Source organism: Aulostomus chinensis, chromosome 18, assembly GCF_037954235.1.
Source record: "Aulostomus chinensis isolate RoL2024-O1b breed Wild chromosome 18, RoL_Achi_v1.0, whole genome shotgun sequence".
NCBI lineage: Eukaryota > Metazoa > Chordata > Actinopteri > Syngnathiformes > Aulostomidae > Aulostomus > Aulostomus chinensis.
The window spans coordinates 20,608,053-20,622,260 of NC_141337.1; the positions used below are offsets into that span (position 1 = coordinate 20,608,053).

Here is a 14,208-nt window from a genome sequence, read left to right on the forward strand (position 1 = left end):
TGAAGCCACAGAGACGGTCGTCATGGTGACCAAGCTCTCATCAGCAGTGTGAATGGGTCAGACAGCTCCACTGCCTTATATGGAGGTCCCCTGCTACCCAGGTAGACCTCACTCAAGGATCCAGGTCCCCTCTTAGCAATTTCTTTAAAAAACATTAAAAGTCACATTTCAAGTAACATTGTGGTAAAAGACCTTAAAAGAAAATTTTCTGTAATGTTTTTGTTTTATTACAATGACCAGAAATAGGAGTCCCCTCTTGGCAGTCAATGCTGAGAGGCCACTGTTGGTAAGGTACGCATGTATGTGTGTGTGTGTGTGTGTGTGTGTGTGTGTGTGTGTGTGAGTGAGTGAGTGAGTGAGTGTGTGTGTAAGTGAGTGTGTGAGAGTGTGTGTGTGAGAGTGTGTGTGAGAGTGAATGAGTGTGAGAGTGTGTGTGTGAGAGTGAGTGTGTGTGTGAGTGAGTGAGTGTGTGTGTGTGTGTGTGTGTGTGTGTGTGTGTGTGTGGCTGTGTTTGTGTATGTGTGGGGTGTGTTGTGTGTGTGTATGTGTGTGTGTGTGTGCGTGTGTGTTTGGGTGTGAGTGAGAGTGTGTGTGTGTGTGTATGTGTGTGAGTGAGAGTGTGTGTGTGTGTGTGTGTGTGTATGTGTATGTGTATGTGTGTGAGTGTGTGTGTGTGTTGACAGCAGACCGACAGAGTGAACCTTTTCCATCCAGGCTGTTTATCAAGGAGAGAAAACGTTGTGCAACACGCTCGCGACCCTTGTTTACTACAGTTCCTGTGCTGGTCCGGATTCCTAGAAGAGGACTGGCCCCGCCCCGCCGCCTGTGATTGGTTGGTGGACTTCTTTAGTCGGAGAGACATTTGCCGGGCTGCAGACCGTCGACCGCAGCATCCCTGCGTGTAAACCCGCGTCCGTAACCGCGTCATTGCCCCTGAGCTGGAAAGAGGACTTGCGGCCGTCAACAGCGAGGATGAGCAGTAAGATGAAGTTCGTCCGGGGTCTGATGAAGGCGGCGACTCTGGCCAACGTGCCCAAACACATCGACCACTTCTCCAAGTTCTCCCCGTCTCCTCTGTCCATGAAGCAGTTCCTGGACTTCGGTGAGTGTCACGCGGCTCCTGAACCATGATGAGTCCTGCTAGTCTCATTCATTGTGATCAGATGTGACGGTGCTGAAGCTGTGAGTCACGTCTCTGAAATGCTGGCAGATATTTACGGGGGGGGTGTCACTGGGCCCCTGGGCACCTGGGCACCCCAGGCATCCCTGACCCGCCCTCTCATGATGTTACACGTCGGGTCAGAAATGTGGTTTGGTAACTTTTGACCAGACAAAAACGAAAGAAAAACACCCTTAAAATGAGACCAGCTCGTGTGTCGTCATTGATGAAGTGACTGGTGTGGCTACAGTGAGACGTCAGCTGCTCTGTCTCACCCCTCTCACCCGTCTCACTGCCCACTGACATCATTGTTATTATTACAATGCTGTGTGTTGCGATGTTGGAGCACCAGCAGCTGAATCTGAGCAGAGATTCCGGTGGTTTTAGACGGGCTGTTCTTGTTGAGGTGATATTTTCCTGTCGAGGAACGTGCATCTCGCTGCCTGATAGCTTTCACGTTGTTCTGTTGAGGGAGAGAAGAAGGAACCTCCAAAGAGAACCTTGATGGACACGGTGAGCGGAGTGTCCAGAGATGAGCAGGAGGACGACGAGATGTTCTGACTCAGACTTCTGTCTCCAGGTTCCATCAATGCATGTGAGCGCACCTCCTTCGTCTTCCTCCGCCAGGAGCTTCCTGTCCGCTTGTCCAACATCATGAAGGAGATCAACCTGCTGCCGGGTCGCCTGGTGGCCACGCCCTCTGTGCAGCTGGTCCAGAGCTGGTGAGAGGCACACGGGTGCTCTGACCGAGAGCTGACCCCTCAGTTCACCACAGGACAGCACATAACCATAACTACTAGTCTGTGTTACTACTATGAGTACTATGTTACTGTAAGACTGTCAGCTGGTATCTGGGTAGAGGAAGTGATGGTGAACACCTGAGGAGTTACGGTACCCATGACTGTCGCTGTGAGGTGGAGAGGAAATCTTTCAGCTGGTGGAAACAGAACAAGTAGTGCTAAAGTGCATACAACAAGGCTGGTGAAGTACTGACAGTACTGCAAGAGGCTCTTCATTACTGTATTTCTGGGGAGTAGTATTACTTTATTTCAGGGTGGGAATCCATCTGCTATGAATAGCAGGTCAACAGTTGATCTGGATGTAACCAGAGATTCCTCTGCAGGGCAGTGAGGAGAGGAGGAGGAGGAGGGGAGGAGTCAGCAGAGCTGACCTTTGTCCCAGTTCCTCCTGCTTCCTTTCCTATCTTCTAGTTTCCTCTCCTGCTGCCTGCTTGTTGTTGCAGCTGAGGGGAACAACGTGTTCAGAGCAGCAGTGATATGAGACACTAAAGTACTAGGTTCTCGACACACGGGCGTTAGGTTCTCTACACACAGGGGTTAGGTTCCCAACACACAGGCGCTTGGTTCTCTACACACGGGTGCTAGGTTCTCTACACACAGGCGTTAGGTTCCCAACACACAGGCGCTTGGTTCTCTACACACGGGCGCTAGGTTCTCTACACACAGGCGTTAGGTTCTCTACACACAGGCGCTAGGTTCACTACACATGGGCACTAGGTGCTATACACACGGACGCTAGGTTCACTAGACAGGGGCGCTAGGTCCACTACACACAGGCCCTATGTACACTAGACAGGGGTGCAAGGTTCACTAGACAGGGGCGCAAGGTTCACTACACATGGGTGCTACGTTCTCTGAACATGGGTGCTAGGTTCACTACACACCAGCACTAGGTTCACTACACATGGGCGCTAAGTTCACTAGACACGGGCGCTAAGTTCACTAGACAGGGGCGCAAGGTTCACTAGACAGGGGCGCAAGGTTCACTAGACACAGACGCTAGGTTCACTACACATGGGCGCTAGGTTCACTAGACAGGGGCGCAAGGTTCACTAGACAGGGGCGCAAGGTTCACTAGACACAGACGCTAGGTTCACTACACATGGGCGCTAGGTTCACTAGACAGGGGCGCAAGGTTCACTAGACACAGACGCTAGGTTCACTACACATGGGCGCTAGGTTCACTATACACAGGTGCTAGGTTCATGAAAAAAGAGCAGAGATTCATTCCACGACAGAAACTAAGTAGGGGCGTGGTTTACCTCCCAGAGTCTCTTCATGTTGACATCAGGCTGAAAACCATGGCTGTCATCACCTCGTCAATGACCTCATTAATGACCTCTTTGTTTATGTCAAATACAGAGAAGGAGGATCACATGGTTCAGTCTTTATTAACAACCAGAGAACTGTAAAGGCTCACATCTGACACACACACAAACACACACACATGCACACACATACATTCCACTTGTCAGAGCTGGTGATTGATGGTGGTGTTTACGCTGTTCTGTGTGTGTGCGTGTGTGTGCGCGTGTGTGTGTGTGTGTGTGTGTGTGTGTGTGTGTGTGTGTGTTTACATCTGACTCTGCCAGTGGGACACATACGTGCTCAGCTGGGTGTGTGTGTCTGTTCACACTTTTGTCTCCTGTGTTTGTGTTCTCAGGTACATCCAAAGTCTCATGGAGATCCTGGACTTCCTGGACAAGAGCCCTGATGACCAGAGAGTCCTGGAGATGTGAGTGAAGTCACACATGAACACAGAATCAGCAGTGTACCCCATGACCAGCACAGTCCTTGACCTCCTCCTCCTCCCCTCATCCAAGGTTTGTGGAGGTTTTGGAGGACATCAGGAACCGGCACAACGAGGTGGTCCCCACGATGGCCCAGGGGGTCATTGAGTTCAAGGATGCCTTCGGCCAGTACGATGCTGTTACAGACCACAACATCCAGTACTTCCTGGACCGCTTCTACACCAGCCGCATCTCCATCCGCATGCTCATCAACCAACACAGTGAGCTGCTACATACACACACACACACACACACACACACACACACACACACACACACACACACACACACGAGTAACCCTACAAACATTAACCATTAGCAGCTGACTGACGTTGTTGTTCTCTAATCTCTTGCAGCTCTTGTTTTCAATGGCAACACAAACCCCGCCCACCCAGACACCATCGGCTGTATTGACTCCATGTGTGATGTGACCGAGGTCGTGCGAGGTAAAGAGCCTGCAGGGTATCACGTGATGCTGGTCCTGCAATTGTTGAAGTTATAGTCAGAAACTTTTCATCAGCGGAGGGAGGATGTTGGTAGAGGTCAGTGTCAGATGAGAGTGGAGGGATCCCTCACTAACAGTGAGCACCTGACACAGCTGCTCCACCTGGTGATGTCATCGGAAGACCTGATGAAGGGTCACTGGAGCCAGAGGAGCTACACAGGTGACACTGTATTTGTGTCCTGTGTTTTTCCTGATGCTCCCGTTGTGTCTCCTTGGTTCTGGGCTGCTAGCATAGATGCTAGTTACCTGGGGAGGAAATGAACCTAGAGCACACAATGATGTCATTGCTCCCAGCATCATCAGCTTCAAGTCATGTGCTTTTCATGATAAATCATCCAAATAAATGGCTGCCGTGGCGAAAATGTGTCACTGGCAGGACAGAATGAGACGATGGCAGGCTGCACTGTCAGCCCTGGCGACTGGGTTGGCCTCCTCTTCTTCTTCTCCCAGTCCCCATGAACCGTCAGACGGTCCAAACCACACTGACACACAAGACCACCCTTTTGATCGGACCGAATCTTGGCTGTTTTGTTCTGAGGTGTCACACCTGTCATTTTGACACGGGTCAAATCATGAAGTCACCAGTGAGTCCAGGCCAGGCTGGTCGCAGTGGACTGTTCCTCACAACAAAGCTCCGCTCTTGACAGGAATCAGGTCGATTACTGTGACGGAGTTGACAGCTCGTCCAGTTCTGACAGGCTGTCCTGTTCGTGAAGTCGACACGGATCACACCTGTATTGATCGTGACTCCAGTTTGATCCTGTTTATTGAGGCCAAAGTTGTGTTCTGTCTCGGTAGACGCCTACGAGAGCGCCAAGCTGCTGTGTGAGCAGTATTACCTGGGATCACCTGAGCTGGAGCTGAGGCAGAATCACGGTGAGACACACACACACACGCACGCACGCACGCACGCGCACACACACAGAACACTAACTGTCGTCCCTCTCTCTCAGCCAACCACGCCCGCAAGCCCATCCAGATCTCGTACATCCCGTCCCACCTCTACCACATGCTCTTTGAGCTCTTCAAGGTAACAAATGACATCATCAAGGTTGGGCGTAGACCTGATGTCTCCATAGTTCTTTATCGTCTATTCTTTTAATCAGTGCTGTACATCATACCTAAAAATGGCATTACAGCTATTAACCAATGATATTTTAGTGTGACTGTTTAGAAGAACCCTCACAGACAGAACCTCTGCATGGTTCTTTTGTTAGCTAGCAGAACTAATGTGCTGCCACCAAAGGAAATTGGATGTCATCTTGTGTGTGTGATGTCTGGGTTCTCCTGGATGACAGACCTCCCTGTGTCCTCTCTGCAGAACGCCATGAGAGCAACCATTGAGAACCACGAGGCCAGCCGGACCCTCCCACCCATCAAAGTCATGGTGTCTGTAGGTGGAGAAGACCTGTCAATCAGAGTGAGTGACGCCCCTGCTCCTCCTCAGCGGGCTGAGGCAGATCATTGGCACATTTCTGACCGACTTTTTGGGAATCCACCTCCATTCATTGTGCTAAGCTAACTAGCAAAGCGCGAATACACATCGGCGTGTCTCGTTCTGGGGGAGAGCCAGACAACAGATAGAGCAAAGCCAGTTGGCTGCTTTCAGCCGCAGAGCAGGAGCACAGGGCACTTTGTCCTCAGGGTGAACTGTCATGAACCACCCTCACACAACCCTGAGTGAGTGAATGAGCAAGTCACAATGCTGTAGGAACGTTGAGTGAATGTCCCAAATCTGCAGACTAAAAATAGAAACTGTTCAAATAAAAATGCTTCATAAAATACACAGTAATCCTCTGAGTACTAGGAACCGTACAGTACATGTATGCACAAAAAGCTGATTAGAGACGTCAAAGAGGAAGTGGTGGGAAGAAAGAGTGGAACCAGTTATTTAACTTGTTCCCATTCTGAAAGTGTGTTTTCTTGACTCCGTTGTTCTCGTGACCTCGGCTCACTTCAGGCCAGCTGATGGATCAGGTTACATAAACGCCATAAAGCCTCATTATCATGAAAGAATCTAAATCCGCCCCGATGACAAACCCAGTCCTTCAGCCATGAGTGGCACAGCACACCAACACTCTCAGCACACAACCTGCTGATCCTTGCACTTTGCCCCTGCCAGCTGTGGAAAGCACCCACACACACAGACACACACACACACAGACACACACACACACACACACACACACACACAAATAGATCATCTTCTGTTTGATGGAACAAACAAGGTGACAAAGGTTTTTTTTACCCTTTTACCCCCCTTCTTTGTGTGTTCTTCTGTATGTGTCGGCCTGAAGTCTGTCACACTGCCACATCAGTGTTATATAATCTTATGAAAATGGTAACAGGAAGTGACGTAATATCGCCACAGTTGTTGCAACACTGGACAGGAACCCAGCACAGTGTTTTGATCATTATAACGGCATCATGTCCTGTCAGCCACACGCCACTGGTCTGGTTCAGCTCCTCAAACTTCCTTGGGTTTCCACAGCGAGTGCAAACATTGTACTTGTACTTGTTCTGGACTCAGCACAATCACTCAGAACCTGCTTTGGTCTTATATAATCATTCAAGACAGAATATTTTGCCTCTGTGGCTGCAGCTACACTTTCACATCTGGGTTAACATCTGTAATGTCTCCTACCAGATGAGTGACAGAGGAGGTGGAGTTCCCTTCAGAAAGACTGAGCGTCTGTTCAGCTACATGTACTCCACCGCCCCCAGACCCTCGATAGATGACAAACACAGAGCCCCTCTGGTGAGCAGCTGTCTCACACACACACACACACACACACACACACACACACACACACACACACACACACACACACACACACACACACACACACACACACACACATATTCTCATAAATGAGTTCTAAAAGTGCAGCCCCAACATGCGTGTGTGTGTGTGTGTGTGTGTGTGTGTGTGTGTGTGTGTGCAGGCTGGGTTTGGCTATGGGCTGCCCATCTCCCGTCTCTACGCTCGCTACTTCCAGGGAGACTTGCAGCTCTATTCTATGGAGGGCTACGGCTCTGATGCTGTCATACACTTGAAGGTAACTCATGTAAACACGCTCAAGCATGCAACATAATGTTGAGTAACTGTTGAATGAGTGAGGTTGAAAAGGTCTGCCTCCTTCTAGGCGCTGTCCTCAGACTCGGTGGAGAGGCTGCCAGTTTTCAACAAGACGGCCCTGCGCCACTACAAGCTGAGTTTGGAGGCAGATGATTGGTGTGTTCCCTCCAAGGAGCCTCTGGATCTCGCTGGGTACCGCATGGACAAGTAATGCAGAGAAGGCCCTCAACAATTAGAGAAGGAAAGAACACTTTTATGTCCATGTCCCTAGAAGGGGCATTGTGGGGCCAGAACAATTATAGTTCTGAAGTGACCAAAAGAGGACATGGAGGTGAAGGAGGAGGCTGAGTGTCAGCATCTGGAGTGTGAGAGGCACTTTCTTTGATTAGTGTGGATGTAGATGAACCGTCTTTATGTTTGGTATACATGAAAAGAGCGTGATTAGAATTCTGAGTCTAGATGAAGAGAGAAGAGGAGGAGCCATGACAGATATCAGGCAGGAAGGAGAACAACGAAGAAATGGAGTGAGAACGGTGCACCCAAATGATTTCAAGAAATTTGTGAACACCTTCTGGCCAACACTTCAACTGTAAATGTGATTGCGACCGGTGGCCCTGTGGAGCAGTGGTCCTCACTGTGGCCCCCAGCAAGAAGGTTGTGGTCGGAGCCCCGGCTGCAGCACGGGGTCTTTCTGTGTGAGTCTCCATGTTCTCCCTGTTCCTGCTGGGTTCTCTCTGGTACTCCAGCTTCCTCCACAGTCCAAAGACATCAAGAGGGACCAGGTTAATCCAGACTCTAAATTGACCGTAGGTGTGGCTGAGAGAGCCAATGGTTGTCTGTCTCTATGTGTTGGCCCTGCCATGGACTGGTGACCTGTCCAGGGGGAAGGCTGCTGGGATAGGCTCCACCCCCACCACCCTCAACAGGAGAAGAGGGGGAACATGGAGGGAGGGAGGGATGGAGGATGGAGGGATGACTGCGACCAATGAGAAGGCCTGTGTTAGTATGTAGCAGGCCTCACCTGACTGGCACCGCGTCCTGAGACTCTGGGTCCAAGCACAGCAGAAGCTTGCTGCCTTGTGGCCTCACACGGCACCACTGTTGTTCTGTAAACACTGGCTTCAAACAGCCTTTCGGGTACAACTGACATTAATTTATAGTGTTAGCACAATAGCATTAGCATGCATTGCCAGTGTCTTTACTATTTGCCAAACAATTCTGTGCAGGCATATCAAAGATGTGTTTTTGTGATAGAACCAACAGTACGGGATAGTCCAACGTATTGTTTTGTAACTTTTCAAAAAGTAAAAAAAAAAACTACCCCACAACCAAGTGGTCAAACTCCTCTCTTTAGCTTATTCAGATGTAAATGAAACAAAAATGTGGGTGTTGGGATAGAAGCTCTTCATCTGGGAAACACAGAGTTTCCAGGTTGAAGCTGGATGACAGGAACGTTTTAAGCCTCGTGTGCCAGGAGCCGACACTGCCGGCAGACTCACCGCTGCCTTGATGGAGCCGAGATTTGAGTCTTCCAGCAGGAGTACAATATTCAGATCAAACGGTCATCCAGGGAATTTTATTGAATGTTCTGAATGATTATACAGTCTGACTGGAGAATAGAATATATTGTTGTGGCCTTGCACGGAACTAAAGATCAACTGTTGTTACTGATAAAGAACATGAGGAGGGATCACACAGTTATCCATTAATTAGCTGGAGGTGTGTGTTCTTCAGCTGGCCTTGTTGAAGCCTACCACCACACACCAGCTGGAGCTGTGACCCCATAGTCACTAGTCACAGATGGAGTGTGTGGAATTGTTCATTTTGTGGCAGTTCAAGTACAGAGTGCCTGCAATTTTTTGACTATTTGAAGTGTACTGTTAATTTTAGAGGACTTTTATTTTTATATGGAAATATTTGTAAATAAAATATCCATTTCAAATCATTATTGTGTGTGTGTGTGTGTGTGTGTGTGTGTGTGTGTTTGTGTGTGTGTGTGTGTGTGTGTGTGTGTGTGTTTTGGGGGCTGGTTACATAACAACAGACAACCCTACCTGCGGTTCTCTGTGCTGATGACCTGTAAGAGCTTACACCACCAGACCGGACTTTGTCCTCCGTGTAGGTTCCTCTGGCTGGGACTTGTCATGCATTGTGTGTGTGTGTGTGTGTGTGTGTGTGTGTGGTTGTGTGTGTGTGTGTGTGTGTGTGTGCATCAAGAGAAAATAAGGACGGATGGTGACCAGCTTTCGTGTAGCTGGTAGTTACACACAAGCTAGATGTGGTAAAAAGTAATTAAAGGGGTCTTTTACGACCACCTTTAATTAATTGATTTAAACAAACATTTTAAGAAGCAAACATTATGTTGATGTGTTATGTGTAATCCTATCAAGTGTCTGGGGAAGTGGTATGACAAGTCACTGAAGGACAGAAACAACGTCCACAGTACTGAGGAGCAAGTGGAGGAATGGCTGAAGAACATCGAGAATTCTGGACTCCCTGGGAGATTTAAGGTACGGCTATACCAACACAGCCTGCTCCCCAGACTGATGTGGTTGATGACGGTGTGTGAAATCCCTTTAAAATCAGTGGAAGGAGTGGAGTGAAAGACCAACAAGCACCTTAGGAGGTGGCTTGGAGTCCCTGTTCATCAGATCTGGGCAGCTTCAACGACCTCCAGCTTCCCTTGTTGAGGAATTCAGGGTGGCAAAGTGCAGGGTTGCCATGACCTTCAGGGCCTCAAGAGTAAGTTCTGGCAAGCAGGGGTAAAGACCAGGTCAGGACAGAAAATGCATCCTCAAGCAGGCAAGAACCCGGAAACACCAACTCAGGGGCAGGCTACCACCTGTTATTACATTTGTCAAGGAGGGAGCAAAGCTGACAGAGCCCAACAAAACCAGGGCAAGTGTCTTGCAGTCAGCCCAAGCGTGTGGGCTAAGGCAGATCTGAAGAGAAGGCTCCAGTTCCTGGATGTCGTCCACAAAACATTATGTCCAGACACAGTCCTGTTCCCACTGAAGGGAACAAGATCCTCCTCGTGGAGGTTACTGTGCCATGGGAGGAAGGGTGTGAAGAGGCATTCGCGAGGGTATCTGAACACTATAGAGACTTGGTGCAGGACTGCAGGGACAAAGGATGGCAGACTCGGTTGAACCCGATTCAAGTAGGGTGCAGAGGCTTTCCCAGCTCAAACAGCCTGGAAGTTGCTGACAGCAGCGGGACTGACAGGAAGTGAGAGAAAGAAGCGGGCACGAAGTCTGGGGGAGGCTGCAGAGAGAGCCTCCTTTTGGATATGGAGCAGAAGGGAGGAGGCAAGCTGGCAGCCAGGAGGGAGTGAGAAGTGGCTGGCCGCCACTGCTGAGTCGCCAGCAGGGGAGAGGTTAAGGGTCAAAATATGCAGTGAGTGCTGGTAACCATCTGATGACACAACCTCCTGGCTAAAGGCTGCAGTCATTATGTAATGATGAAGAAGGAAAAAAGCATCAGAAGATGTATGTAAACACACTGATATTGTGTGTTATCTAAATCCAAATTTCTGTATCAGAGAAACAAAGCGTAGGATCCGGTAGCTCAGTTAAACTGTCCCAACAACCCCATCTGTCACCAGGAGTTTCCAGGTTCTCAGTCCTCCCTGACTTAGCTAACGTGCTGTGGGCTATGACTGAGTTAAGGAGTTGAGTCATTTCACCCAGTCTTGCTGCTGCATCTAGAACCTGCAGAAAGATAATAACCAAAGGAGTGCTAGGCTCCCAGATTTCTATGCACTTTTTTTTTAAATCCCTGAATTTGTCATGATGTCTTGATAGTGATCAATAAACTATGATGTTTAAAAAGAAGCATCAACATCCCTAACACATAAGGAATGCAGGGGCAAATTTACCTCCACCCAATCAATGACTGCTACCAGCTGGATCGGTTGGCCCGTTTAGCTGTCCATCAACAACCGAAACCAGAACACATCTGACTGGGCAGCTTAGCTGTCCATCAAAAGGCTGAGACCAGGAAGCCGAAAGCTGGTATCAAGGCCTTGTTGGATTGGTGTTGGGTGAGCAGCATCCAGGAGGACGAGCACGGATCCAGAAGAAACCACAGCAAAAAGAAAAAGGTCTTTTATAGAACGAGCAGCAGATGAGAGGAGAAGGATGAAAGGCTTGGTGCTGTCCAGGGATTCTGGGTTCATTTGCTCTCTGGAGGAGTCGTAAAGAAGCTAAAGGCTGAGCTACGGACGTGCGAGGAGCAGCCTCTCTGTTGGACAGGTGAGAAACCCGTTTGCTGACTTTGCTAGCGAGCTATAGAGGCTACGTTAGCGCGAGTTTACTGTTGGTGTAGGTTGTGAGTTGGGAGGGTTCAAGATCAGAGTACGATTCGAACAACGATTTAGACAGATTTATGGCACATTGTTTGTAATCATGTTTCTGTTGTTAAATAAAAAAAGAAAGAAGAGAATATTTTTTAAAAAGACAGAAAAAAGCCCAAAACCGGTGGCACCTACTCCTCCTTTAAGATTTTGGATCTTGGTTACTGTTGTGACACAAACATAGACAAAAGTAAGTGTGATGTAAGTTCATGACACGTAATAATAAATTTTTAGTGATGTGGAAGAATCGATGTTAAAACTTGATTCAAAGGGTTATTTATTTCACAATGTGTGTTGATGCTGAAAAATGTAAGAAGGCTGAAACCGTCGGCTCGTACTTGTCTTTTAATTCAAGAGTCTGGAGTTGCGATACAGTAAACAAAAAGCAGCAGACAGAAAAAGAAGTCTGGGACCTGATATCTGCTGACTACACCACAAACCCCAAATGCTGGCCCTTGCTCCCAGATTGTGTGAGTGAGTTTAACTCACCCTCCAGTTTCACAATATGTTAGTTCATCAGTGAGCTGGAGTCTATGATGGCACCCGTCACTCCCAAGTGTGAACACGAACACTCCAGCGTGGACGTGTTGGTCCCACTGGAGTGTTCGAGCGTCTTCACCTCTGAGTCAGAGAAATCTCACAGGAGCTGAGATGCAGGCCTGAGCTGAGGTCACTTCTGGGTTATGTTCATCCTGATCTGGCTGAACATTATCAGTATGTTGCTGAGTAAATAATCACACTAGTGTGTGTGTGTGTGTGTGTGTGTGTGTGGGGTGATATCTGACTGAGGTCGTTAATGTCCTACCGACTGCTTATACAACAGGTCAGTCCACCCTAACAAACCATTTGTCATCAGTGCTAATATTCCTCCAGCATGGACGGAGGTGTGGACTGCTGTGGAACATGCACAGCCTGCAAGGAACATTCTCTATAGGACAAAAGTCCACGTAGTTTATGTCAATTAAACCTTTAAACAATCACGTAGCTGCAAGGCCATGATGCTTCTTTGCTGTTGGCCATAGTCCAGGACCTCAGATCAGTTCCAAGAGTTTTCATGTCATAATTAAGTCCTCAGGGAATATTAAAATGAAATGAAAAACATTCCAACTTAAACAGCAGACATAAATGATTATTTCATGTGCAAAGACCAGCATGTGTTTGTCTGCTGGAGGGGTGGAACGTGGGCCAAGGAAGGACGATGACCCAGTACCCTGTCTTCCTCAGGAGAGGCAGGCATCGCCCTCTGTGTGTTGGTGTTGTTTTGATGTACTGTACCTTTACAGAGTCAAGAAATTCAATATGCAATCAGACCTAATGGTGTAATATTGCCATCTGCTGGCCAACAGGAGGAATGCCACTTAAACATTGGCTCCTCTTATCAAGCTGTATCAGATCTCAGGGGGGGCCCAGGTAACCGTTTTCATGTTGGACTGTAGGACACGTGGGAGCTTGTCTCACATATACAGAAGATTTCCTACATCGTTTATATTCCAGGTTAAATTTTTCAGAAGTTTTTTCTGGCAAGCTTGTAGGAACGGCCATGACGACAGCAGGGACAGACACCATGTTTGATGCATGACCATATATGGGTATATGGGTCCAGTCCAAGCTAACCTGTTGCCGTCCCTGCTGCCGACATGTGGAGGCTCCAGTGGAGCAGTGGTCCTCACTGTGGCCCCCCAGCAAGAGGGTTGTGGGTGGAGCCCCGGCTGGAGCACGGGGTCTTTTTGGGTGAGTCTCCATGTTCTCCCTGTTCCTGCTGGGTTCTCTCTGGTACTCCAGCTTCCTCCACAGTCCAAAGACATCAAGAGGGGACCAGGTTAATCCAGACTCTAAATTGACCGTAGGCGTGGCTGGGAGAGCCAATGGTTGTCTGTCTCTATGTGTTGGCCCTGCCATGGACTGGTGACCTGTCCAGGGGGAAGGCTGCTGGGATAGGCTCCACCCCCACCACCCTCAACAAGAGAAGCGGAATGGATGGTTATTAGAACCTGCTCGTGTTCTCTACCTGGCGGTGATGTAGCATCTCTCTCCTGCAGAGGCTTGTAGGTGGAGGAGCTGGTGGGTGATGACAGATGAGCTGGTGGGGGTCTGAGGCAGGTGGCTACACCCCCAGTAGCAAACACACCTGAGACAAAACAACAGGGAAAGAAGGCAAGGAGGAGAGTCATGAGACCACCCCCTTTCTGAGGTGGTCTGTGGAATCCAGCTCAAGTCAGAACTTTAACCTTAGAACCCTAACGTTAAGATTAGTAACACCGTCACCAACATCAGGTTTATTTTACCTGATATAATTTTCCAACAAAATATAGTTTTCATCAAAACATAGTAAAGTACAAGACTGTTTGCCGAAACTGAAGTACTCTTCTTAAATTTCCCAAGATGCAATATCACTTAAAATGTAAAAAAGGTACCACGGGGGAGCCTAGAAGACGACATGATGAGAATGGTGAAGGTGAAACTCACCCGGCGTTCGTGATCAAGGGTTGAGCGCATCTTTGCTGGTTTGATGGGGTCACAC

At 48.7% G+C, this 14,208-nt stretch overlaps 1 protein-coding gene across 1 annotated transcript; it reads left to right on the forward strand.

Annotated features, from left to right (window-relative positions):
• Positions 1 to 857: 857 nt before the first annotated feature.
• LOC147245626 (pyruvate dehydrogenase (acetyl-transferring) kinase isozyme 2, mitochondrial-like) lies at positions 858 to 9,258 on the forward strand. The gene is made up of 11 exons (XM_086183924.1): positions 858 to 1,102; positions 1,740 to 1,881; positions 3,623 to 3,694; positions 3,783 to 3,970; positions 4,106 to 4,195; positions 5,053 to 5,130; positions 5,208 to 5,284; positions 5,576 to 5,674; positions 6,902 to 7,012; positions 7,200 to 7,313; positions 7,401 to 9,258. Exons 1-11 carry the CDS (start codon positions 973 to 975, stop codon positions 7,542 to 7,544), a joined length of 1,245 nt encoding a protein of 414 aa, XP_086040050.1. The 5' UTR covers positions 858 to 972; the 3' UTR covers positions 7,545 to 9,258.
• Positions 9,259 to 14,208: the final 4,950 nt, after the last annotated feature.

Bases quoted from the DNA above. Each gene is read 5' to 3' on its own strand.
- LOC147245626 (XM_086183924.1), top strand. From the start codon at position 973: ATGAGCAGTAAGATGAAGTTCGTCCGGGGTCTGATGAAGGCGGCGACT. The intron at 4,196-5,052 runs GTAAAGAGCCTG...CTGTCTCGGTAG, and splicing joins TGTGACCGAGGTCGTGCGAG to ACGCCTACGAGAGCGCCAAG. The intron at 5,131-5,207 runs GTGAGACACACA...CCTCTCTCTCAG, and splicing joins GGAGCTGAGGCAGAATCACG to CCAACCACGCCCGCAAGCCC.